The following is a 27692-nucleotide window of genomic DNA, read 5'->3' on the forward strand; positions in this document are numbered from 1 at the left end:
CATCCGTTTGGAAAGACGAGTGTTCAGGACTTATTTGTTATAACTTATTTGTTTACGTATTTTTTAATTCACATATCGCAGGAGGTTTGTGTTGGTGGAGCTGTGCAACTGGGTGCACACTTCCTTCACACATAGGGTTTCTCAGAAATACAGCCAAAACACAAACCAATGAGAACATCCTTCTATGCAATCAGTGAAATTGTCTGAGTTTTAAAATACTGTAGCCAATGTATGTTTGACATTTAATGTAAATCATGCATTATTCTTATGATGCAGTACTTGGTTAAGAATTGTGCAATTTTTACGTTTTCATCAGTACCAAAGTATTCCAGTGATAGTTGTCTGTAAATCCATGAGTTAAATACTAACAGGAACATCCAACAGTGAATTCGGCAATGTTTTAATGGTGCCAATATAGCAATTAAAAAATATAGAGCATGATTTGCTCCACAGATCCACAGATTCACTAATTACTTTCTCAGATATATATTTTTTTTATTTGTTTAAATTACGTACTGAAACAGCGTTGAAATGATAACCACTTTACAGGAATACAACCAAATAGACCTTATCGTAGCCCAATAATGACGTCACATTAGTAACGGAGCAGTTCGCGCTGGGAGGGAGTGCGGGGGGCGGAGTCAGGGACGTGTTTCCCTCTCGACCAATCAGCGGCGTTTCATGCAAATGAGCTGGTCCGACCCGTCAATGTGGCGAGCAGCGATCTGCTGGTAGAGGCGAGCAAGAGAGAGAGAGAGAGAGAGAGAGAGAGAGAGAGAGAGAGCAGCGGTGTGGAGTCACAGAGATTCCTACGCGCGTGTTTCTCCGTCCACGAAGCAGCGGATGGCTGCTTAAACGCGCACGACGAGCTGTGATTCACATGCGCGCTCCCTGAACGCCATAAAGCGGATATTCATACTCACTTTCACCGGAGTCACGGAGAGAAGAGCGGCAACATGAAATACAAAGTAAGTGATTGAGGAGTGGGGGGGGGGGGCTGACAATCTCCCTCTCTCCCTCTCTCTCTCTCTCTCTCTCTCTGGTGGAAAAAACATATATTAATAACTTAATAACAGCTCAGAGTGTTCTACGTGGCGGACTACGACTGCGAAACTTCTCCGCTTTTGGTTTCAATGTCGGTCAATTTCTGAAAGTTTCTCGAAATGAGTGCATCCGGGTATGTTTCGGAAATCGATTTTGATTGTAAAAGAAAGAAGAAGAAGAGGGGGAAGAAGAGAAAAGCATGCTGTCACTGATTAATGTTTGCGGTTCCTCGATGTGTACATGCCTTACTTTAACGCAGCAGCATCATTTTGCCTTGGGGCAACGTTTATTACAGAGGCGTACATGAGAGTTACCACACACACACACACACACACACACACACACACACACACACACACACACACACACACACACACACACCCTTTAAAAAAAAGTAGAAATAGGTTCAAACGTAGAAATAGGTCGCTTCACATTCTCCCACTAGAGTCCCTGCTGCTGGCAGACTGTTCAACCTCAGTGTTGCTTTGGAGAGTCAGACATGTCCTCCTTCAAAGTCACTACTTTCTGCTTATTGTGCTTGTGTGGCTAGTTCTGGACAACGTGGATCAAGTCTTCATGTCCTTATCATTCAAAAAGCTGTTTTATTTTCTGTGCTGTGTTTGGATTCAGCAATTGGCAATCTGTGTTCTTGAGGTATGAAAAAAAAAGATTTTCAAACCCTTTGATCTCATCGGGCAAAATAGGATCATCACAAGCGAGATGCTGGAGGATGGACATTGAAATGAGTTAAACCGCGTTTCAGCTGTCAAAACAAGTGGTTTTCCGTCTGTGGCCTGATTGATTAGGTCATCGTTCCAGCTCTCGATCTGCTTGGATTTCTCATAGCTTTCTTATTTTCCCTCCCCAGGGTGTCTTTATTCTGCGATCTACACGACTTAACGCGTCACCGCGATGACGCAACAGTCCTGTCAGCACAACCTAATACAATCATGAGACGCTGCTGATTTTGTACCATGAACTGTGTTGTCATGTTTTCCACCTCTGGCCCGAGATCATGCGACGCTTTCACTTCCAAAAAAAAAACACTAAATCTATCAGATTTGCTCTTCCCTTCCGGCACATGACTGATCGGAGGCTCCCTTCATGTCCGTCATGGAGGTTTTGTTGTTTTTGTCAGCTGAAGCTCAGCTCAACGTCAGCTTCAGCTGACATTTGGATTGACTTTGTCGTGGAAAAGTCTCTCTTTCCGTCTTTAAAACACTCATTTGTGAAACACCGGCCGTGTGGAGGGAGACTTGGCCCCTTCAACTGCTGCATAGCTTCGTCATCTCCCCTCCACTTAAGTCTGAAGTCTGCCTCGCCATATTTGGGAGGCCCAAACTGTGCTAAGTGTTTGGGTGATTCAGGGGTTGTTGGGTTGTTTTTTTCAGGGCAGTGGCTGTTTGCTGAAGTGTGAAGTCGCTGCTTTGGCTCAGACATTGGACTTGACACAGTTGGCTTCCCCTTTTTCTTCGGCGTCCACTGGGCCTTGTGTCACCCTTTCGCAGGGTGCGGTTGTGTGATTGGAGGGTGTGTGTGTTTGTGTGCGTCATGGTCCGAACTGAGTCATTGTCCACGGCGGAGCACACGGTTCACAGAGCCGGGAGCAGTCGAGTGTGGGGGGGGGGCAGTGAAGGGTAACGAGGACTTCAGAGGACGGAAACGACCTCGATCGAATCCTTGTGATCGCAGTTTGAAAAAGACGTGTAAATAAAAGAGTCTCTGACGCGAAAGGTGAACGACTGCGTCTGCACCTCTTTTGTTTGCCTCGGGGCGAGATTAGAGACAGCGTAGACAACCCACGCAGAGTGCTCTTTGCTTATGATAAACATATTTGCCTTATGCAACACAGCCAGAGGACAGAGGGGGGGGGGCGCATGGCACACTGCGCGGCGCTTCTTCAGCCCGTGGTCATGCAGCGTCTCGTCTCGCGGGTTAAAATCTGTTAAACAGTGCCAGAGTTCACCGTCTGTCCCCCCCCCACCTTCCTACTATCAGATGAATTATTCACAGCCATATTAAGCGGCACTCTCCCCTCACAGTGTAATATTTAAACAGAAGCTTTTAACGAGCCGATTGAAGCCCCCGACCTCCCCGTCACGTGTCCTGAGGTGAGGTGCTGTGACCAGACACTCGCTCCCTCCCTCCTGGTTTCCAACTTGTACTCAGGTGTGAATGAGAAGGCTTGCCTTCCAAAGGTCACCTAATGCGTATAACCCCCCCCCCCCAGCCACACACACACACACCCGGATGAGTCCGCACACACACACGGATCTCTTACAGCGTCCATGAGGCCCAGAGGTTTAAAGGTATAGTTCACCATTTTGGGGGAATTGGAGTCCATTTCAGGTGACACAAAATTACAGGTTGACACTGAAGATTCGCTTTAACTCTTCCGATGTGGCCCAATGACGCGGCAAGGCGGCGACCAATTATGTATTTTAGTTTGACCCTGGAGAAAAAAAGCGATGCTGTTAGCTAGCTCCCAGTTTTCTTTTAACGACGTCACTCCGCCAACTGGCGTTCGAAGCAACACTTTTATGGCGACTTTTGCCGACGCTGCAGCTCTTAGTGTGAACGCAGCTCAGGAGGAGTTGATTGATATCGCTCTATTGTATGTACAGGAGATGTGAAAGCCAGAGGCAAGTAGCTTAGCTTAGCATAGAGACTGTAAACAGGGGGATTCAGCGACAGCCATACCTCATGCTCATTTTTTTAAGGTTTGGGCTTTTGGTTATATATGAGGAGGCAGCTAGCAGCCAGGAAGCTAAGCGTAGCGGAGAGAATAAAGAGTAGTTTATTCTTTGAACTCACCGCCAAACCACAGCTTGTTGCTTTTAGTTTTGTACTGCTTAAATGAAACACAACATGGTTATTAGTGAGCTTCAGAGGTGCTGCTGCTAGCCGTTTCCAGTCTGTATGCTAAGCTAACTGGCTCCGGCTGATATACATCTTCTTGTCTGACTCTCCACAAGAAAAGACAACGCGCATATTTCCCAAAGTGTCAACATTTGCCTTTAACGCTTTACAACACAACTTTCTGGGACAAAAAAAACTAAAAGAAACAAAAAATAAAACATCCATTCTCACCCAAAGACTTCCACAACCTTTAAAGTCATTCCTTCTTGCTGACGTAACTGTTGCAGAAATAGCTTCACAACCACAGTGAGGAGTGATTAGGTGAACCCACATTTGTGTGTCTGTGTGTGTGTGTGTGTTTTCTTTAGTGTTTCCTTTTCATGGGTTCAGGTTCCAGGCACTGGTCCAAAAAGCAGCGAGGGCTGGAGGAGAGCGGATCAGACATTGTTCTGACGAGGGGGAGGAGGAGGAGGAAGACGAGGAGGAGGAGGAGGAGGAGGAGGATCTGTGATGCTGAAAGGGCCTGCGGGAGAAAAAATGAAAGAAAGAGGAAGTTGTGTGGGGGAGACGAGAGGGCAAACAGAGTTGGCTGTATTGGCTGGTGGGGGGGTGGATGGGGCCCTGGAGGTCAAGGAGCGCCCCGTGAGAACGAGAGCATTCCAGGCGATCGTGCGTGGGAAGGTTGTTGGGAAGATGCACATGATTGTTTCAAGGTGGCCCTCATGCTGTTAATGAGTCTGGCAGCGCCGGGGCGCTCCCGGTCTCGTCTACGGCGCCGGGGCAGAAGAAGGAGCCACTCGTGTTCTCGAGGGGGAAAGAAAACACATTTCACATTCAACATGGAGAAAACCTCGCATGTTGAGATGTGAAATAGCTTTTTTTCCACGCTTTTTTTCTCCTTCTCTTTCCTTTCTCTGTCTCGGTGCCGAGGTTTGATTCAACGGCGAATCATTTCCTTAAAAAAAAACGCCGCCGGTTGAAAAGTCCCGCCGTTGTCGCGCTTTGACCGTCGAGGTTGTTGCTTTCGCTACATTTTAGTGCGGTCTTCAAAGAGGGAAGAGTGACCCCCCCCCACCAGAGAGCTAGTCATTAACATTTAAAAAAGGGTCAGCGTGGAGAGGCAGACACATTGTGTGCTCACTCCTGCCACACACACACACACACAGAGGCTACGCAACATTAGCCACAATATAATCATTTCCATGCTTGACCTTTGGCGGAAATCATCCTCCCCTCCTTCCTTCCCTCCCCTTGAAAGGAATGCCAGCTATTTTGCAGGGTCATCTTTCTCTCTCTCTCTCCAAGATGCAGCAGGGCCTCTTGGCGGCTCGGTTCGAGGGCCGGTCAGACCGGACAAGAGGGAGTCGGGGCGGCAGGCGTTGGGGCACGTCGGGGACATTATTGCGGTCGTTGCAAGTCTTTTTTTTCTCCGGTTCCAGCTCTTCAAGTGTTAGAATTCGCCGCTTTCTTCATCAAAATGAAATTAAACTGAATATCGTTGGATTTGAGCCACCTTGGAAACTGTATTAGGCATCTGTTTCACCACTTTATTTATGTTTCTGCATCAAAGCAGATTCTTAGAATAGAGTATATACAACTGAACTGAACTTGACGATGGAGAAAGTGTTCCCACTCTGACTTCAGCTGGAGATTTGTGATTTCCAGCATTGCTGTGGTTTGGCGAGGCTCGGCGTGGTAGATAAGTGTTACATCTGTGCGGTTGTTGAAGGTTGGTGCTCGATAAACAGAAGCTGACGCTACGTTACATATATTCTTAGCCGTTGAGCCCCACTTCAGTAACAATCACTCAACGAATGCACATTAGAGCTGGCTTCTTATAAATGTATAATAAAGGTTAGCGTTAGCTGCAGCATGGCCAACCGTTGACTGAAATAAACAACAATACAAACTGTAAAAGTGCACCACCAAATGTGTTCAAAATGGAGCGTAATAAACAAAAGGCTCTCCCTTTCATCTCCGACGGCCTTCCTGTCTCGAGGGGGACGACGGCAGCCTCGCCGGTTCGTCTCTTTGTGTCTGTGAGATCTTTTGGCTGGCGTGAAATCGAGGGGACACTGGAGGGAATCTCCATCCCATTGACTATTCCTGTATGTAAAAACCATTCAATGTGGCGTTGCAGAGATACCACGGGACATATTTCGCATCTCGGCGAACGCCCCCCCCGGAGGGATTAGCCCTCGTCTCTGGGGGTTACCGCCGTGCGCCCTTGTACCCTCGTTTGGCATCAATGCCGAGCTGGGAAATAATCCGCCTCTCGGCTCTGCCAACGCCGCGGCGCCTCTTGGCTAAGGCCCCATGGATACCAACCATACTGCTGGGGTTGTGTGTGTGTATATGTGTGTTGCTGATACTTTCTTGACCCCTGTAGATGCAGTAAGTTGTCTCTTGTAGGTCAAAGGTCAGCGTTCGCAACCAAACAAAAAGCCCAGGGAGAGCGCTCAGAGATTCATAGAGACACCAGCGTGGATGCCGGCCAACACGACTCCTTGAAGTTGAAGGACGGTTTCTCTTCCCCAGGAATGACTCGGCAGAATATGAGCGGCGAGCGTTGCACAACGCGTGTCCCCTGCAGCGACCCCGGCGCGCAGAATTCAGTCCACTTTTTCTGGAAGGGAATATCTCCAGTGTGGCTTTCACGTCTAATTATAGGTTGTGCTCGGCGTGCGGGACCGGAGCGAGAAGAGACGAGGTCTCCGGCAGCCCGGATCAGCGCCGCAGGCGAGGGAGGAGGATGAGGAGGAGGAGGGCGCCGTGTCGAGTTACCTCGCTGTTAATGTGACAGTAGAGAACATTTAAAAAACGGATATGATGACTGGACGGGGTGAGGAAGCGAACAGTCACTTTTAACCACAGAAGTTTCTCAAATCAGATCCAGTGGCTTCATCACAAAGGCGGCTGACGGTCGCGTTACATCATGGTTATTAATGCTTTGGTTGCCACACTTTACCGTTTCAATGGCTGACATTAAGTAACTTAAGAATTATGACTCTTGGATTGCGACATTCAAAGTGCTTCTAAGTAGCAAATCTTTATTTTTGCTAAAAAAACAATTAAAAGGATCAAACATAGTTATTTTTTCAATTTCTGTCAACTGACTAAAGATTAAAGCGACTATTAGTTTCAGCTGTAGTAGAAACACTCAACGGTACAACAATACATATAATATATTAATGAATACAATACGATAACAACACGGTAACAATACAATATTTCAAATGGCTCATCCTGGAAGAATAAGTGAGCAAAAAAACAACAAGCTAATGCAACACTGACATAGTAATTGTGACTGATAAGGTTTGCGTGTTAGCCGTTAGCTCCACAGCTACGCCGCTACAAGCGAGTGGCCGGCCCTTTCATAAAAAGCTATTTCTGAAAAGCATCTTTATCTCCTCATAAGCCGCCGTACAAGGCTTCACACGCTTCATCCTGTTTTGCTTCTGGGGAAACTCCGCCGATGTGATGACACAGTTTTCGTCACGCACATCCACTGACTAAACAAACGCCTCGGCCCTGAGACGGAGATGTTTTTTTGGAGCATCGGCGGATCGTCACAGCACCGCCGTGTGCGGTTATAGACGCGATCTGGCACATCGCACACATCCTGTTAAAGAGACGAGTGGCCGTGTTTCGGGGTGCAGCAGAGGTTTGCCTCGAAGCGCCGCGGCAGCTCGTGAATCACAAACGGGAGGCGAGGGGAGGAGGGCGGGTGTCATATTTACACCGGGGACACAATAGTCTTTTATGCAGGATGAATAGAAGAGCTTCTCTCAGCCTGGAGGAGCTCGGTGTGCCGTGCGTCTTGACGTCTCGCGGCCTCACGAACATCTTCAGTCACATAAAACAAAGCAAAATGCTTTTCAGCTCGTTGGAAAGGAAACAAAACCAACATGCAAATGTTCTTCTACGCCTATTCTGTTCTAATCAATGACCAGGATGTAGGCCACACAGCTGGAATACGCTATCGATCTGTTTTCTTCTTCATCTTTTTTTAGTTCAACCTCCGTCCGAGCTTCTGTAACTGTGTCAAACTATTGATTAGCAGCGGCTCGCAGAAGACGCATCAATCATTGGCGTCGCTGTGCGGCGGCCGTGCACGCCCGAATGAAAAAACCCCAGGCTCCATTAAAGTTGTGACATTTTCCGCGAGACTCTTTCTGAAATAGCGGAGGTGAAGCTTCACCGAGCCGGCCGTGTAATTACGTTAACGCACGGCCCGCTGGCCGGGGCTGTAATCAGAGGGTCAACCTTCCTGAAAAACCGTCCAAATGAAGAAATTACCATGTGCTCGGAGCTCTGAACCGCTTCCCATGAGCCCCTCTCCTACCCGCAGCCCTTCACACGGCCCATTTATTTGAACTGGCTCTCACCCGCACTCTGAGGAACGGCTCGTAAAAAGTCATCAGGTCCTCATTACCGTCATTACTATAATTATTTTCTATATTTAAGCATGTGAAATGAGGCCAAATGAGTGTGCCGCTTCGTCCCGTTTCGGCGAAAACCAAACCCGGTGGACGGGCGCGTGTCACGGTTAGTACGGCCCCGAAAATGCAGAGCGTACCACCAAAATGCAGAAGCTAAAACCACCCAGAGAGCTCTGACTGGAAGCGGAGGTGGGGCTCTTTCAGTCGGCCGGTGAAGTTGCATAACGTCTTCCTTTTTAAAAAATGTTTGGACAGTCAGAGCGGGCTTTTCCACGCAGGACGTTTCAGCAGAGTTTGTTGGTGAAGGTGTGTGAGAGTCAGAGGCTGTCTGGGGGTCTTCAGGCTGGGCAATCGAGCATCAGGCTCTGAGGACGGAAAGCATACGATGCCGTGAGAGCGTCTCCGAAACCAGATGTGCCGAATGTGACCCGGGAGACCCCGAAATAGACATAAAAAATGACATGTGAACAGGAGTTTTACACCTCCTTTTATCTTCTGTATCCTCTTCATCAGGCCCATCATCAGTCCAAACTATTAGTTGTTTAAATGTTTTAGTTCGGCAAGAAAAACATTTCAGTATTTTCTTGAAAATATGTGAAAAATCCCTTTTTCAGCGATTCATCGGAAAATGCAACACAGAAAAGCAAAACATTTGTCAAGCGAGTAACCGATAAATGCCGTTACAAATGTTTATAGCTACGAATAAATTTGGAAAAAATCCCTCATAAACTTTCTGATGAAAGTGTATTTTAATAAGAAACATAAATACATAAAGTATTGTTATTTGAAATACCGTTATATCCTGACTGATGTGCTTTCAATAGCGTGTATGAGGCAATGCAGGGATGATCCTCTCTGCAGCTTCTGAAACAGCAAAGAGCAAAGCCATCAGAGGACCTGACTCGCCGTCTGGAGATAAGACCTCGTTGTAACCGTCCGACCCCACGAGCCTCTGCCAACCCGGCTTATTTCATTCAGATTTGAAGGTCGGGGCCGGAAACGCCGCATATTTACATTGGGAAGCAGCGGGGCGCCTCTGGATAACTTCCTGGACGCTCTCTCAGCGGGTGAAGCAGAAGCCCCGCCCCCGCCCCTCCGCCTGCCCACCGGCAAATGGCAAACATGTGTTTGTAGGAGGATCAATGGCGAGCGGTGAAGTCACCGTGTTGTGACTAACCGATGTTTACGGCCAGAGATCTGACGCCCGCTTTAATAGCCAGTTTCACCTGCTGCGATTACGGTCACGCAGCAAAACAAAAGGAGGCCTGCGTGTCGCCGGCGCAGCTAACTGCAGGTTCACATCAGCCGGCGGGTTTGAACATCTCATCTGGCTCTGGTGTGACTCACTCGTGTAGTGATCATGATTTGTGTGCTTTCTTCCCCACAAGATCTGCCCCCAACCTTCACCCAGTGAGCATGAAGGTCGGGTGAATATGTCCCGGCTCTTCCCCTCTTGGGAGTCCTTGTGCCGGCCACAGCGCACAGCGGTGGGTGACGCAGTACGTGATTGTTGTTTTAGTTTCTTTGCGTGACTTTGAGGCGGAGCAGTTTGCTCACGGACGGCTGGAGCTTTTAAATCAAAGGTGTTGGCAATACTAAAAGAGGCTTCAAGGTGTCTCGATAATATCGTATTTTTGTTTTGTTCATGTCGGCTGCATGTCCTCAGAGTGTAAAACATGATGAAGATCATCGTTGACCGCATTACAATGTTAAATATAAACATTTTGAAGCGAGAACTTTGACAGAGATACAAACGAGTGACCACAAAGCCGTGTTATTACCCCCAACTCCAGGAACAGGAAATGAAACACTCGTTCGTACGTGCAGCGTAGAGGAAGCACATGTAAGTAGACGAAAAGAAAAAGCCAAAAGGAAATGAAGAACAACACGCGCAGCACTCAGAAGACAAGAAAAAAAACACTGTGCGTTGAGCTCCATGCTTTATTTACTCAATATCTGTGTATGTGGCGCGCGCGCTCGGCTTTGTGATCGCGCGCGCGTGCGGCGTTCTTGATTTTGGCAGCTGGTCGCATCGCTGTAATTAGCCGAGACTAAAAAGGGCGCCGTACGTGCCGCTGCTCTGGCGTCTCGAGAGGCGATTTCATTCCTCTTCTGAGTCGTGTCACGGGGAAGCGGCCCGACCGCAGCAGGACAGCGAGGCTTCCCGGTTTGAACATTTTGTTGTGCATATTATGAATATTTTTGGTGCATTCCAGCACGACAACTTCTACATGTCAGTGCTGTTTCAGAGAACAAAAAGCGGTGTGTTATTGTGTCCGGCATCGTCCTCTGTCGTACCCGACAGGGTGACGTCTCTCATCTCTCAGAGTGTCTCGTCCCCTCGACGCCGTCTCATATTACTCGTGGACCGCTTTGCTCTAGTTTTTCTTTTTGTAAAAAGCGTTTAACCTACATTACTGGTTTGTTTTGCGTCCCATAACACCACCGGCGACGCTGTTAAACTTGTTATCTTCTTGTCCGCAGGACTCGAAGCGCCGTCGTGTGTTTGCTTTCGGCTGGCGGCCTCACATGGCAACTTATCCCGTTCCCATCGATTACGCGATGACGATCAAACTCGTTAGTTGAGACTAAAACGTTTGGTGACTGTTGTTCGCGCAAACGTCACGGAGGAGTTCCTGATCGGAGCGTCCCTGCGTGAGCCTCGATGTCTCCAATATAGTCAAACTCAGCAATCAGCATACTTCATGTTAGTTTGCCTCCGCCAGTCTTGATCAAATTATCGCGACGAGCAAACATCCTGGTTCGCTCCCAATTGGGCGACGCCGACCTCCGGTGGGGGAGGGTCACGGCGAAACCGCGCCGCAGCTAGCTGGTGTACGGGCCGATTGTGAGGGTGTAATTGTGCGACTGGTGTTGCCGGCTAATGGCCCTGACAGTGCGCTCAGACAATAGCCAGGGAGGCCAGGCCCCGCAGCGAGAGATAACGACGTTAGTGGCAGAGAGACTTTCACGTGGGAACTGCATGAATCAGGCCGGGTAGGAAAGAGGAAGGCCAGCGAGGGTTCAAGAAAGCCTTTCAAGAGGACTTTCTCATTCCCACACTGAGCTGCTGGAGGGTGCGGCGTTCATAATGATGTAGACGACGACACAAAACAGAAGGATCAGTGAAACTGAATGACACTTTTCAGCTGTATTTGGACGCTTCAAAACAAGTTCAGGTTACTGTTTCTTGCTTAAACGTTGCTGATGATCCTCGAGATATCGCTTTGATGTATTGCAGACGCAATGAATGTGGACAAAAGATGTGTTGCTTGTTTCTTTCACTGTTTTATTGTCTTCACAAGGCCCGTCGTTCCCATTCGACCGGGTGGTGCTGCTGCCGCAAAAAGAAATGTTAGTTGAGTTGTTCGCACGAGATAGAGAAGCTGGGAAAGCCGAGCGCTCTCCTTTCCCTCAGTATCTAGCGTTAAAGTGCCCTTGAGCAAGGCGGTTAATCCTCTAATTGTATTTATGGAGCTTCCATATGAAGCACAGGACTGTTGCTGTGCTGGACAGTTTGTCATTATGCGCGTACGGAGCAGCTGAAGTGGAGCGTTCATACTCAATTAACTCCCTCCATGGATGAATAAAGGCTAAAGGGAAAAGACTTATGTATTTACTGAGGCAATTAGTCTTTAAATGCCCCCTCTCAGACACAGAAGTGGCACACTCTGGGGGTTTTCCTATCTCCGAAATCTGTGGTTTTAAGTCATTATCCCTCAGCCCTCACTGGCCCTTTTACAGAACTGTGCCCCGGAGCGGAGAGAGCGAGCTGAGAAAATCCCATCAAGTTCAGATTGGTCTGAAACGGCATCTGGCGTGGAGCTGTGCTCTGATGGGAAAGCGCAGAGGAACAGTTCACCAGCGTGTCATTCGCCAAAGCGCTTTGAAGCGGCCATAGATGAGTGTCGCGGTTGATCGTACGCTAGTGTTTTCAAAGGAATAGGTTGGCTTTTTTTGTGTGGAGAGTGACACCACTGTAGACTGTAGATGGTTAGCTTAGCATCCAGACTATAGAGGCACACTTTTGTGTTTGTCTGAATTAAACAAACATGATTTAATGTGTTGATTGGTGAGCGTCGGACAGAGGAAAGCTAGCCGGTTCCCCCGGTTTCCAGTCTTTATGCTAAGCTAAGCTAGATGGCTTTATATTTATAGTGAGAAATGAGACTGGCGTCCATCTTCTCATCGTATTCCTATCTCGAAAACGAATGAGTACAATGTAGCGCCCTTCCTCTGTATGTTGTGAAAGCTAGGTTGCTACCGGCATATCTCTGCTCAAATGAAGCAAAGGCCTCCTTTTTAAAGATGGCCGCTCTTTCTTCCATTGCAGAACCTGATGGCCAAAGCGCTGTACGACAACATGCCGGAGTCCCCCGAGGAGCTGGCCTTCCGCAAAGGGGACATCCTCACCGTCATCGAGCAGAACACGGGCGGCCTGGAGGGCTGGTGGCTCTGCTCGCTGCACGGCCGCCAAGGCATCGCGCCCGGCAATCGCCTCAAGCTGCTGATCGGGCCCATGTTCGAGGCCCAGTCGCCGGCCACTGCCGTCCAGCCGCCCCCGCAGGGCTCGGCGTATCAGCAGAAGGCCGGCTCGGGGGGCGCGCAGGGCATCTACCAGGTGCCACCGTCCCTCCAGAGTCCACAGCAGCAGAGTCAACAGAGCATCTACCAAGTCCCACCGGGACAAGACATCTACCAAGTCCCACCGCGGAGTATCCTCGCTGCTGATAACACCCCGAGCAAGGTAAGACAGGAGAGGGGGATCGTAGTTTCCTTAGGCCGCATTTAAGGATCATTGAACGGGGTTTTGATTATTCATTGCTTCTAAATCTGGTCCATGGTTTTTACCCTTTTCTTAAAGTAGCAGGGACACCAGCTGCCGAGCGGTTTGGTTGGAAGGAACAGCTGTGGACTGTTGGCTGTCTAGTCAATAAAAAGTAGGGAAAAAAACAGCCTACAATATCTGGTTTTGTCAAAGCAACAGACCGAAGCCCAAAAAATAGCAAATCCATAATGATATAAACTGAAAAAAGCAGCAGATCCTCACTGTTGAAAGGCTGGAAATGCGGCCAAATGCCTTTTTAGATGAATGTCAATTAATTAGCAACTCATTTAAGTTGACATTTCTGCTAAGGGTTTGGGCTTCCTTCATTTATTTAAATATTCATTTTCAAAACCCCAAAAGCCCATGTGCTACAGATAAATAGAAAAATAAGAAATGGGAGTTTCGAGCGCGTTCGCCGCCCTCTGGAGACGGTTCCTCAGGCATCAGAGAGGGATTTGAAGCGTAAACTCTGGTGAACGTGGCCTCCTCGGGCGAGGCGGGGCGTCATTAGATGTGACGGGACATGGCATTTAACGCCGGGACCTGTTATCCTGCCCGTCTGCCACGACTCTCATCAGTGTGATTGCACACACACACACACACACGCACAGGGGAGCCGAGAGGCCGGAGAGATTGTGGGTCTGCCATGTGAAAACTGTGGACAGGGTGTGCCGGGGCCCGGTGCTCACCACAGAGCAGGGTAGTGTTTTTGTGCAGCGCTCCCATTTGGCTTTATATGTATATTGGCACACGGTGTGTAGCAGAGCCAGTCTAAGCCACAGATGGGCAGCGAATATGGGAACTTGTGGAAAAGCAAACAGCACAGAGCGTTTTTTTGGATTTCGGTGAAGCACAGCTGCCTGAAAGTAGGTTTTTTTTTGGAGTTTTTTGGGGGGGATTTGAATGCTGTACACACACAGCGGCTGGCCAACCCATTACACCTGGCATGGAGCTCATCCCCCTCGCAGTGTTTCCATTGTGTACATTTGTTTTACCCACTGGATGGTAAATCATTTGGATAATGGACAGCAAAATGGTCCATGGTGTGCCCTCCTAAAGTAGAAGCATAGAGCTCCACCGAGTAGTTTGAAGCTTGTCGGTAAACATCAGGCTACGCTATCATCCCAGTGGCTTCGTAGGGTTGCTTTCAACCAAGAGGCCAAGAGTATTGAAAAAAAAGATCCTTTCCAATATTTAAAATATGATTGTATCTCACCGAGTATCCTCCTTCAATCCATATTTGCTGACATTTATTGAGCCTTTCAAAAACCTTTTTTCGCTGCTAGCACATGCATCAAGGCGCCATTTAATTTATTCATGGGAGGAAATTACGGTCAAATTGGCTCATGGCGGCTAAGCTGAGCCTGTTATCGCTTCATAACTTCAATTATTGACTTAAAACATTGACTCCTCTCTTTTTGTACACTACATTGTATTATCTCGTATTATCAAAATTGTCATTTGGGGCCATTGTTCAGCTAAATCTGCGTAGTCTCGGTTTAAAAAAAACAAACAAAAAAGCGCCAAACAAGCGTGCGTCCTTCATTACAAAGATGACGTCCTGGGCAGGTGTGCGCCGAGACAGGAGGGAAGATTTTTCTTCTGTTTATTCAACCGCTTAACTAGTTTTAGCACCTCAGACCAGATCATCCCTCCAGGAGACGCAGAGTAATTACATGCTGGATGAGCTTTTGAAATCCTAAGGGGGTGTTTTTCTTTTTTTTTTATCAAATCAGCTCCAGCCATCGTAGAAATGAGCCACGGTATGCGTTTCCAGTAGGTAAATAGGCGGCGGGCGCCCGAAGGCTTAGAGGACTTTTTGTGCGATTGACTGTGTGATAGAGTCAGTCAGAGGCACAGAGAGGGGATGGGGGGGGGGGGCGAGAGGAAGAGACCTGCCAATCAACCTGCACGCCGCCAACCGGCACCTCTCGTTACCGCTAACGAGCCCCGGGGACGAGAGGAGCCGAATGAAATCATTTCAAAAAAAGGGAAAAGGCTTCGGAAAAAAAAATTGGAAAATGAAATGACAGCGTGCGTCGGGGCTGTAATCATGTTGTTGCAGAGATTAAATTAAATCTTGGACGTTTAACTTTCCCTCTAATCTGTGGTTATCAAAGTGGTGCATTTTCTTTTCCCCGGCGGTTGTTCCTGTCTATTAAATAGAGCGATTCTGACGGAGTTCAGACAAGGCGCTGTTGTTTCCTGCCTGTGGGACAGAAGCGCCATCGGGCCTCTGGGGCCACACAGGCAACGCATCCAGTTCGGGGTTTATAAGGAGTTATTTTGAGCGTCCGGGGTTCAAAGTTTAAAGTCCCCCCCCCCCTTTGCATCGACAATGTAAATGCGTCGCCCGCAGAGGCTTGGACGGACATGAATGTGGTTGAATCGTCTATTCAGAGATTCTCCAGTCAGTAATTTAGCTCTTTGGTAAGAAGTCAAAGATGCATAAAGACTTTATACGAGGAGACGAACTGTTCTAATCACTGCTCGAGATAAGACTACGGATGATGCATTAACCTGTTTTATTTCTTTATTTAAGCTGATGCACACATTAGGGCTTCAGTCCACCTTCATTATGACGCAACTCTTCTCCAACACACCGAGCTTTACTTCCCCAAAGTTGTTTTTTTTTAGCTGTCTTGCCTTCATCACGGTGGCTCTTTTCAAGGTACAACAATCCATCTTGACCTCAACGCGTCCCTCGTTTAATTCTAGCTCATTAACAAAACACATCTTGTTATTTGTGGGTTAAACAAATGTGAAACATCTGGGACATAAAGCCCGGTATGTTACCGCGACTCCGTTTACAGTGTGGTGCTTTGTTGTAGCCTCTTCTCCATGGCAACAGCAACAACAGCGGCGAACTAATGGCCAAAAAGCCAGATTTAAGCCGAACTGACGACCACAATGTAAACCTGGAGTAAAATTAGAATCGTCCGAGGGACTGAAGTGGCTCCTTCCACTTTGAAACTCACGCCTGTTGACATGAAACCCAAGCCGTGACCTTTGCTCTTCCAAACAGCAAAGTGTTTACTACTGCTCGTCCTCTCGCGGCAGTATTGATGACGGGCCGGTGGAGCGTTGACTCACCCTGCGGGCCGGCTAAATCGGCCAATGGAGCTGATGGGGGAGGGGAGGGACAGCCACTGTTGTCAGGTGACACTCGCTCGCTTCCCAAAATGATTGGGGAGACCGACGTGGGCTTCCTGCACCGACGATCCCCTCTCTCGTTACCCTGGAGCCCACCTCCCTCCCGCAGAGAACGGTTCCTGCATGTCCTTTCGCCGCCGTGTGCTGCTGCGTGTTGTGCAGAGTCATGCGTGCACGAGCTTCTCTGCGGGTTTTTCGCGAATGCCAAAAATCAGTGCAAATCCAGATTGGCGACCGGGGGTTTGCTTCCTCTTCATGTGGCACATGAAAGGCACGCTGAGGTTTCAGCCGCTCCATTCCTGACTGGCCGTTTGATGCTGCGGCCTCGTCCCTGGGTGACCCTCGTGGGAGGGTGAGCTACGCAGCTGCCCCCCACACCCTCCTCCCTTCACCGCCACCACCACCACCACCACCCCTCCCGCCTTCAAGGCTGCCGAGCTGGGACCGTGTTGCACAGATGCCTGGCGCTCCTCACACCGAGACGTCTCGTACCGCCTTTTATCAGCCCGCTCTTAAAAGGACCGTTTTTTTTTTTCATCTCGGCCCCGCCGTTTGATTGTTCTCCGTCTGCTGCGCTGAAAGGTGTGCCTGTTTCACGCCCGCCGGCCTCCTCAAGGGAGGCCCACGGTGCTCAAAGACGGGTTGGGTTCAGAGTTCAAAGATCTCCGCCGAAGCTTCTTATCTCCTCCAACCAGACGGCCCGTTTGCTTCCCCCCCCCCCTCGCTCGCTTCCTGACTTGGTGAGGTCTGCTCCTTGTACGGACATTTCCTCCCCGCCGCTGTGCCGTAATACCCGTAGATCCGATCTGCTCCTTGGTGCCATAAAGAGGCAAGAGGTGCAACAAAAGGATTGATAAACTCCCACGCACAACTCGAGGAAGTGGCCCTGATGGCCGTTTACGGGGCCCTTGTGGGGCGCGCCATCCACCTTCATAAAAAAAGTCCCCCTCCTGGATGTAACCAGGTTATGTGAAATGAATGGCTTGTTTGTTTGCCTGGGACATATTTTCTCGGCCTAATCATGCGCACGACAATCCCGGCACCAGATAAGTGAGTTATTTCTTCCTGGAGCGAGCCGGCTCCTTCAGACAAGCCGTCTGCTGGCCATTGTCGCCGTCGTGATGAATCGCTGGCCCGTGAGGCCTGACCGGAGGGGGCCGAGGTCATAAATCAGTCGTACCGAGAGTAATCGGCTCGTGTGCGTCCAGAGGACGCGCTCTCCTTGAAAGTTTTAAGCAGAGGGAGTGATGAAGTAGCAGATTTGAAGGTGGGCTGATTTCATTTTCAAATTGCCCTTTTTTTTTTTTTTTTACTCAACCAACTGAAAGAGAATCAGTTTCACATCACAGGAGACAAAGAAAAGCAGGAAATGTTGACATTCAAGCCACATTAAGCCACACTGTGGACGGAGACGCCGCTCTACAACCAATGGATGGACTGCCACGAGATTCGGTTCAATCGTGTTTCTCATGCAGCGAATACTTTGTCAAATACTTTGGTTCATGTCTAAAATACCTTCGAAAAACAAATGACATGACATCAACACCACCATGACACCACATCAACACACAGGCATGCTAAGTGTTAGCATTCGGTGGAAGTGGAGCCTCACAGAGCTGCTAGCGTGCGTCGTGGTCTAGCGAGATTGAGGCTAGCGGCTCATTCAAGGCACTTCTCCTTTCACATGATCCTCTTATTTTCTCAGAACTGTCTGCTGATGTCGTTTTCTTCGAAAGTAAACACCCAAATGTCAGACTCGTCTTCGAGCAGCGCTTCTCCCCAAATAATCACGCCAGCCGGATTAAGACGCCGCTTTGATCAGAGCGGATGAACGATGATCCTTCGCAGCGCCCCCCCCCCAAAAAATGCTCCTCATTAAGCCCGCTGTCTGTTTGGGTTTAGCCACTCGGACGCGTTGCGGAGAGACGTCTCGAAAGCCTCTCGGGACTCACGAGTTAATTACCTGCATTAATTAGTTTGGCACTTGTATGCTGGCGCTGGTGGCTGCTGGGGAGAGGATACGAGGGGGGGGGGTGTCATCGCGGCGCTGTAATGCAGCACAGCAGACGAGGGCAGGTTGCAGCAACACACCCCGTCATTTAGGAGATGCAGTCATACACAAAACACCCCCCTCACCTAATGCGTGTGTGTGGTGGCGTGCTCAGATCGGCGCCCTGAGGGTGAGCCGACGCTGACGGAGTTAAAGAGGCGGAAACCCGCTAGAGGTCGACTTTCTGTCAGCGTCCAGCCGGATGGACGAGGGCGTGTGTGGACGGGAGATGAGGAGGTGTGAAGGAGGAGATGGATGAACGCAATAAAGCGCCTCTTTGACGGTCGACGCTGCTGTCGTTCGTCTTTTATGAAGCCGACCTTGGAGTGAAAAGCCCCCGTTCAGGTTGTTGGTTTGTGTCAATGGGCCATTAGCGTCGAGGGGAGGGGGGGGATGTGTGTGTGTTTAACGTATGAAAAGGTGTGACATGATGATTTCCTGTTGAACACACACACAAAGGGCCTTAACTCGGCTGCAGGAGACCACCGTCCTCTCAGCTGCTTGAGTCCGACAACAGCAATTTTGTTCAGCAACACGAGGAGCAAGATTTAAAAAAAGATGGAGGAAAGATAGAAGATGAAAGAGAAGAGATTGGACAGGAGATTAAAAGTGAATTATTGAAGAGACCCAAGTTGAAGTTAATAAAAGGCCCGAGAGCAGCAGCGGATCAGACATGCATTTTGTCTCTTTATTAACCATCAGCAGTCTTTTTTTCTTCTTTTTTTCAACCCATCATCTTGACACACAAGGTAGCTGAAGTGAAACGTTTTCACGCCGCGTCACCGGTACGTCAAATACAAGGGAGCGCCGCACAAACACATGAGGTAGTTGTTGACGCCTCTCAAGTGACTCCCAAGTAAAGGCGAAGCGGCCTCCGTGCCAAAACCCGAGCCGGCCGGGGCGCTAAAGTAAACACCGCATTGTTGAGAGAGCCGTGACTCACTCGCCCGAGGCAGCGCTAACAAGGCGTCCTGCTCGGCTCCTCGTGGACACTTCTTTAAACCCGATCCCTCTTTAAAAGTCACTCGGCGTGAGAGCCGGCGATCGCCCGTCATCGGACGAGCTAAACGTTTCCCCCCCCCCCGTCCCGCCGTCTGCGTTTTTTGGCGGCGACGGAGAAATAAATGAGCGGTGTGGCGCTCTGGTATCCGGCAGCTGCCTGAGAGGAGCCACCGGGGGGACGAGTGCCGCTCGAGAGCCTCGACATGTACCTGCGAGAAAGGTCAGCGAGGTCTTTGACAGACGCCTCGCTGCCATCTGCATGTGAGCGAGTCCAGATCCCCCCCATTTCCTCCTTTATCACCAGCCCACGAGCTCGACCCGCAGGGACAGCAGCCGGGCTGAAGTGACCTTTTAGCGAGCATCACTCGGTCGTTGCTCAGTGAAAGGCTGGCGTTCTAGCCGCTGACGTGCTGCGGGAAGTTTTCACCTTTCACCTTTTTCTTCATAAAAACACATTTTTATCCTGCAAACAATGAACATATAATGTCTCTCGAATCTCGCGTATTCACACCGGCATGGAGACCTTTAAGGCAGGAAACCGTTCCTCCAATGCGTGTCGAAATAGCAACCATGACTCAATCTGAACACATGTAACATATTACAGTTTTTTCCGATGTATTGCTTATCCTTCCTGAACGTATAACGTCATCTCTGACATAAAAGAGTGTCCATAAATCCTCTCAAGAAGAAGACGTTCCTTCAGTATCAGAGTCCTGCAGTGACAGCTGTGTGTGTGTGTGTGTGTGTGTGTGTGTGTGTACTGCGAGTGGCTTATTCAGAAGACTTTTAATGGCGATCATTTGCTAAAATGTTCACAAATATTGTTTTTTTTTAAAGTTAAGCAACTGTCCTGTCACTATATTCATGACATAATGTTCCCCGTTCCCCAAAGCACCCAAAATAAGGAAATTGTAGTTCCAAAAAGAGTCAAATTCAAAGCAAGACAACAAATAGAGTTCCCAAAAAATAGGATATATATAACCAGATGTTTCCACTTTGAGAGTAGATAAAAACACATCTTTTCTTCCCGTCTGTAAACAGCCTGACGGCGCGTGCGAGCAGCCTCGAGGCCGCGGCGCTATTTATTCCCCGCGCCGGGTTTATTTCAGCCGGCGGCGTGCGTCCCAGGCTCTGACCCCACAGGCCCCGTTGGGATGATGTACGCACGGACAGGAATGCCAACAATGGACACCTTAAATCAGACCGGACTTATGAGAACCATGTGGACTCCTGTTCGGTCCGGCTCAGATGAATGGCATTCCTTTCCATACTAGGCGACGTGCTCTCATTTTCCGCTCCTCTCGCTTTCCACCTCTGTTTTTTTTTTTTTCCCTTTTCTTATAAATCTCTTTTACAAACCTCCTCCTCCTCCTCCTCCTCCTCCTCCTCCTCGCCTCCATCCCTACTGCTGCTTCCCCAGAAACATTAATCCCCGGTCGGAGTTGGCCGAGGCTCCGGCTCCTACTGCTCGCGCTCCGATGAAATGTACTGGAGACGGATATTCGGATATTAACTCGGGGCTGTGCGGAGAGGAGTCATGAGTGGAAACCGGGGATTTAAGTCTCATTACCTCCCCGGAGACTCGCCCCTCTGCCAGGAAGCCGTGCGTAGGGTTTCTATTTTTGAGCCCCATTAATGAAGCTGGTGCTCGAAGGGCAGAAGAAGAGGAGCGCTGGGACAGGGAGGGACATTCCCAGCATTCCTCCGTCTGTCTGACGCAGCGTGGAGGTCTGCTTTTAGAGGAGGGGGGGGGGCACTGGGATTAGGAGGTGTGGAGGGAATGATTAGCACTGACGGGAAAAGAGAAGGGAAAATGCGCTAAAAGAGCAAATTAAACGGTGGCAAAAATGTCACCAGCAGTGAGGGTGTGTGTGTGTGTGTGTGTGTTTTAGTTTTTCTCCCAGCAGTAGTGCTGTCTACACCGCGGTGTAAAATGTTTTACAGGTGTGTTAAATCCGACAGCACGGAGCAGCGAGGTCGATCATCCGACCCGATGACTCCTTCTGCAGGTCGAGAAGCTCACAATTTGATTTTTTTTTTTTAATAATAGCTCAACTGTATGGAAGCCCATTTCCGCCACACACACCAAAAAAATCAAATAAATTTGAACCAAAAAAAAATACCTTTTTTTGTTCACTTAAAAAAGGCAAAGAAAAAAAAAATAGTTTCCCGTTTCATTCGAGGAGAGAAATTACAAAATTACAGTTACACCCTAAATATACTTGTAGCTAATACATGTACACACAAAGTACTTTGCTGTTGTTGTCATTGGTCCTCTTTTTTGTGTGTGTGTGTGTGGCGTAAATGGGCTTCCATACGACTGAGTCGATGTTGTACGTTGTTTTTATTCGTGCAGGATTGAGGTCTTTTTTCTTTACTTTAGGAGCTCCATATCCACGGTGAACTCTCTGCTGTCAGGATTCATTATGTCATCGTGAAGAGAATATTTTGGGCTTTTGGTCGTAAAAGAAAAAAGAAAACAAACGTTTGGGCTCCTCTTTTTGTGCTCGACAAAGTATTTGTGTTGAGCGCTGTTGTGTCCCAGGTGTCGTTGTATTTTCGAACAGCAGTTCTGATTGTTTGCCCCTCCCCCCCCTCTGTGATCGTGTGACAGGTGGTGACCCCGACCAGAGTGGGACAGTCCTACACCTTCAGCCCCGGCCAGCACAACCAGCAGGACCTCTACGACGTCCCGCCCAGCAGATCACAGGGGGTGAGTGTCTCATGTTCCCACAGCGCAGGTCACCACATGAACTAGTGACGGGGAAACGCTCCATCAGGAGGAGTTAAGTGGCATTTCAGCTGGAAAGTGTCATGTAAAAACCCATAAAGGACTCAATTATATACTTTTAATTTTTTACAATATCCAAGTCAAAGAGAAAACAAACAGGCATCGTGCTCTGTTTCAGTATGAATACAACAAAGGAGACTTTCCTTTGAGTTGCTTAATCAATCAGTGTACTTTAAAGTTGTATAATCCATGAAATGAAAGCATAGTTGAGGTTCACTGTGGTGGATTACTAAACTTAAACAGGTTTCAACCGAACCAAATGATATTCCTGCAGCGCAGAAATGAATGGAAAGACTGTAAGAAAGAAATACATCCAAAAATGTCCAAAAGGTTTTAAAGACACTGATACGGCTCTTTGAATAAGTTCCAGTTCTGTGGATATAAAACTAGGGAAAGGTCACATGGATCCACCACTGCTCTGCAAAAACATTTCATTTTTTTTATAGAAACAATAATTAAAAATGTCCGTAGTCAGCACAGCAGGAATAGAGCTGCAGCGTGAGGTTTGTATTCGTTTCTTTGATCTCTGGAAAAGTCCTCGGGAAAAAATAAAATCTAAAAAAGTGTAGAAAAAGTCATGTAAATGTGTTATATTCATGTGTTCACGACGTTCATTTACGCTCAGTTTAAAATAATGAATATACTTTTAAAAGAAGGAAGCTCAAAATATAAGCAGCATACATACAGGCATCTATATAAATGATTATTCTTTTAATCAAACTATTGTCTCTCATTCATTTGTGTCATTTAAGAAATACTGTATGCTTTGAATCCTCATTGTTAGTTAAATTCATTTCATCACTTTTTACCGTTTAGACCGAGATTTCACAAAATGTTTGCTCATGGAAATTTGGTTTAAAGTCATACAAAAGTCATGGAAACCCGTTGGTCAGGACGCGTATGAAGGATCCGTGACTGTAAAGCTCTTCTCCTGTCATCGTGTCTGCAGATAAACCTCGCGGGGCTGTTCTCAGACACATTTAATGATGCACGATGCATTATTTAAAAGCATAAAAAGGCATAAAATGTAATGTGTCCGCGATCACAAACTCCTTTTTAATTCCTCGCTCACGTTCCAGGTGTACGACATTCCTCCCGGCCAGATGTTCCCCGGCGGCAGAAACCAGGGCGTCTACGACGTCCCTCCGTCTCAGATGGACCTCAGGACGCAAGGCGTCTACGACGTCCCGCCCTCCTCCTCCTCTTCCTCCTCCTCTCAAGGGGTGAGTCCATCCGAACCACCACGAGCGGCCCGACACGACGAAGGCTGCCTGCAGTTCTTCATTCACGCAGTCGCTGCTATTCCTCTTAATGGCCTGCGTCAAACACGTTGAAAAGTCATATTTAAGACGTTCTCGCGGCGGCGCTAAATGACAGCTTTGCCTGCCAGCAAAAAAAAAAAAAAGCTCCGCGAGTGGTTCTGCACAAAAACAAACGGAAAGAAAGTCGAGGCCGTCGCGCTCTTCTCCTTCCAGACCCTCCAGGGTTTCAGCAGACCGAACCGGGCAGAGCGCCATCAGTGTGTTCGTAACGAGCCAAAATACGCCGGGACGAGATATTCGCGGTGTTCTTGATTGCATTTTCTTTTTTTTTAAATGGTTGGGAATTGTCGACAGGCCGCCGTTTAATCCGCTGACTTCTGCCAGTCAGGCGCTTTTTGAACGTCACGGTAACTTAAAAGGCTGCAAACTGGTGAAGCCGCTGCAGAAAGAGAGGACGACTCACATTTATGTTATTTATTTCAGACTAAAACTTAAGCCTCTAAAGAAAAAAATCCAAAATGTGAAATAAACTCAGACAGAATCGTACGGTGGGTAAAAGCTCTGCTCCGTCTGCTCTTGTGTAGTTCAAATGATAAAGCTACTGTTGGGTGGATAAGTAATCTGATTACTAACCCTGCTGCATCTACACACACACACACACACACACACACACACAGATTTGCATCAACCAGGTTACCACAGTTTCCTTTGATTAGCTCAGTAACCTGGTTACTCGCGTGCATCCTGTTCCTAATCGACGAGGAAAAGCTGGATCATTACGTTCTGAGCGGAAAGCATCCGCAGGGCGGAGCCTCTTCAGTCGAGCAGAGCTGACCAGTTCCACTTTAATTTGTACAGACAGAGACGGTGTTTGGGTCGTGGTGTGCGCTTCACGACATGGCGAATGAGCGAACACATGTTGTGAGTTGGCGCCTGACGCTTGTCGTCTCCCTGCAGGTCTACTCGGTGCCGCCCTGCAGGAGCAACCCCGCCCTCCAGGAGGGGAACTACGACTTCCCGCAGCCGCTCAAGCACAAGCAGGAGGGCATCTACGACGTGCCGCCGCCGGCCCTCGCCAAACCCGCTCCGAGCCCCCAGTCGCATTACGACTTCCTCCCGGCGGCTGACCACCCCAACGGCAACGTCAACGCCAACGAAGGCATCTACGACGTGCCTCCGCCCGCCCTCCACTCGGGGTCGCAGAGCGACGTGTACGACGTCCCGCGGGGCATGCAGCCCCCGCAGCGGCCACATAGGGCCTCGCCCTCCGACCGGGACGGAAGCAAAGGCATCTACGACGTCCCCGCCGCCGCTCAGGAAGTGCGCGGCGGCAGCGGTGCCGCGGATGTGACGGACGGCGTGAACCGCCTTTCCTTCTCCAGCACCGGCAGCACGCGCAGCAGCATGTCCACCTCCTCGTCCTCTGCGGGCTCCGGCTCCGAGGGGCGCCTCGCCCTGGACGTGGACGCCGCCGTGCAGCGGCTGCAGCGCCTGCAGCAGGCCGCGGAGGCCTCGGTCGGCGCCTTGCACTCGATGGCGGCGTCCCCCCACTGGAGGACTTTCCCCTTCATGGAGCGCCACGCCAACGACGTCCGCGCGGTGCTGGACCGGGTCCGCGCCGCCCTCGGGGACTTGGTGGCGTTCGGCAGAGGCGCGGCGGCCAACGCCACGGCGCTGTCGGACCCCGGCCTGCACGGCAAGCTGCGGCGGCAGCTGGCGCGCCTGGAGGACTCGCAGCAGATCCTGCTGCAGGTCTACCAGGTGCTGGAGAGCTGCGGCTGGGCGCTGAACGCGCTGGCGTCCGCCGGCAAGCAGCACCACAACAAGAGCGACGACCTGGACCGCTTCGTCATGGTGTCCCGGACGGTGCCGGACGACGCCAAGCAGCTGGCCTCCACGATAGGCGGCGCCGCCGAGCTGCTGTTCCGGCGGACGCACGCCGACGGCTCGTTCTCCGCCGCCGGCTCGCCGGAGGAGAGCGCCGCGCACCCGCTCGGCTCGCCCGACAACGACAACTACGGCGGCCCGACCAAGCCGTTCCCCGTGCCGCGCGGCGCCGACAAGGACAACATGAACAACAGCGAGAAGTGCGTGAAGAGCTGGATGGAGGACTACGACTACGTTCACCTGCAGGTACGTCCTCAGAGGAGCAGGACCAGGATGTGTTGGGGAAGGGCTGGGAATGTTTAAATCCTGTGAGCGCCTCTTCCTCGCCTCCTCCTCTTCCTCACCTCTTCCTCTTGCTCCGCAGGGCAAAGAAGACTTTGAGCGTCAGCAGAAGGAGCTGCTGGACAAAGAAAACATCATCAAGCAGAGTCAAGTCCAGCTGGGCCAGGAGCAGGTGAGGCTCTCTCTCTCTCTCTCTCTCTCTCTCTCTCTCTCTCTTTCTCGCTCTCTTTTTCTCGCGCTCTCTTTTTCTCGTGCTCTCTCATTCGCTCGCATTCTCTCTCTATCTATCCCACACTCTCTCTCATTTTTTCTCTCTTTCTCTCATTCTCTCTCTCTATCTCATACTCTCTCTCTCATTCTCTCTCATTTCATTCTCTCTCTCTCCTTTCATTCATTCTCTCACTCTCATACTCAATTCAATAAACAATACAATAACATACTCTCTCTCTCTCTCTCTCATACTCTCTCTCTCTCTCTCTCTCTCTCTCTCTCTCTCTCTCTCTCTCTCTCTCTCCCTCTCTCTCACTGTCTATCACTTGGTAAGACTTTTGCAACTTTGCCTCAATCTAAAGTTTAGAGGTCAGAGGTCATGAACTAATCTTTAACCCCTCCCCTCCCTCACAGATCAACCAGTTCAAGAAGCTGGAGCAGGACGTGATCAAGCCCGTGGAGAACGACGTCACGCGGTGGATCTCGCCGCGGCACGACGGCACGACCCCGCCCCCCCACGCCACCGCCGCGGACTCGCCCCCCTCGGCCCCGCCCCCCTCGGCCCGCGTGTGCGCCCGGGACCGCCAGCTGCTGGGCTTCTACTCGGAGCAGTGCGGGCAGCACTTCGCCACGCTCCTCGGCGCCGTGGACGCCTTCTTCGGCTGCGTCGGCGGCGGGCAGCCGCCGCGCATCTTCGTGGCGCACAGCAAGTTCGTCATCCTCAGCGCCCACAAGCTGGTCTTCATCGGGGACACGCTGTCCCGGCAGGCCTCGGCGCCCGAGGTGGCCAACCGCGTGATGAACTCCAGCAACGTGCTGTGCGACCTGCTGAAGACGGTGGTGGCCGCCACCAAGACGGCCGCCCTGAACTACCCCAACACGGCCGCCATCCAGGAGATGGTGGACCGGGTCACCGACCTCTCGCACCACGCCCAGCAGTTCAAAGAACAGTTGCTGCAACTCGCCAACTTGTGACTTTCGCCCCAGGAAACAGACTGTGTGTGTCCATTAATCTAGTACAAATATATATTTACAGTATATATATATGTATGTATATATATATATATATATATATATATATATATGTATATATATATATATATCTCATCTTTAAGTTTTGGATGTTGTACATAGTATCCGTTCTGTAAATATATGCTCTATTTTTGTGTAGATTGTTTTATATTACGGTATGAATATACATGTAGGTGCAGTGTTGGTGTTCTCTGTAGTATTGTGTAGACTTTTTTCATAACATTCCTGTCATATTACAAAGCACCTTATGAGATGTTTTTCTTTTCTTTCTTTTCCCCTGTAGAGTCGTTGTGTCTTACTGCTGGGTGCGACAGTAAATCTTGTAAATGACGTTATTGTCGATGTATTGTGTGTGTGTGTGTGTGTGTGTGTGCGTGCGTGTGTGTGTGTGTGTGGAGCTCTACTACAGAGTAAAGGATTGTTCTTAACCACGTGAGTGTGTCCTTTACTTTTTCACGTTAGAGCTGAGAAAGAGAAATGTGTGTGGTAAAGTCAGCGGGAGGGGTTTGTGTGGTGTAGTTTGAATTTGTGTTACATCAGATTCATTTTTTTGGGGACGAAAACCCATGAAGTAAATGCCAATTAGAAATAATCTAAAAAATTAGATAATTGCTCTTCCACAGAAATGTATTCACGTCAAGGTGAACACTTTATTAGATCGAGGCAACGATGGTCCGCTGAAATTCAAATATAATATGATTTTATTTTGCGTGATGAAGACCATGCAACACAACTGAAAACAAATCACACAATATATTAACATTGGAGATGTAAAGTGTAAAAGGTCCACCAAGTATCTTTCATACCAGAGCTTTCAACTGTACGTCAATCAAGTGTGAACTTTCACACA

The 27692-nt window shown here is 49.3% G+C and overlaps 1 protein-coding gene across 1 annotated transcript; it reads left to right on the top strand.

The window, feature by feature from the left end:
- Positions 1-766: 766 nt before the first annotated feature.
- Positions 767-27252, top strand: nedd9 (neural precursor cell expressed, developmentally down-regulated 9). The gene is made up of 7 exons (XM_068575593.1): positions 767-968; positions 12679-13092; positions 21993-22091; positions 23249-23392; positions 24389-25564; positions 25683-25772; positions 26225-27252. The coding sequence occupies exons 1-7, from the start codon at positions 957-959 to the stop codon at positions 26783-26785; spliced, it is 2496 nt and encodes an 831-aa protein (XP_068431694.1). The 5' UTR covers positions 767-956; the 3' UTR covers positions 26786-27252.
- Positions 27253-27692: the final 440 nt, after the last annotated feature.

The sequence above is a fragment of the Clinocottus analis genome, unplaced genomic scaffold (assembly GCF_023055335.1).
Source record: "Clinocottus analis isolate CAN_PGR_092001 unplaced genomic scaffold, fCliAna1.0.p SCAF_14, whole genome shotgun sequence".
Taxonomy (NCBI): domain Eukaryota; kingdom Metazoa; phylum Chordata; class Actinopteri; order Perciformes; family Cottidae; genus Clinocottus; species Clinocottus analis.

Excerpts from the sequence above, each read along its gene's own strand:
- nedd9 (XM_068575593.1), top strand. Across the intron at positions 13,093-21,992 it reads CTGATAACACCCCGAGCAAG|GTGGTGACCCCGACCAGAGT; the intron begins GTAAGACAGGAG and ends ATCGTGTGACAG. Across the intron at positions 22,092-23,248 it reads CGCCCAGCAGATCACAGGGG|GTGTACGACATTCCTCCCGG; the intron begins GTGAGTGTCTCA and ends CTCACGTTCCAG.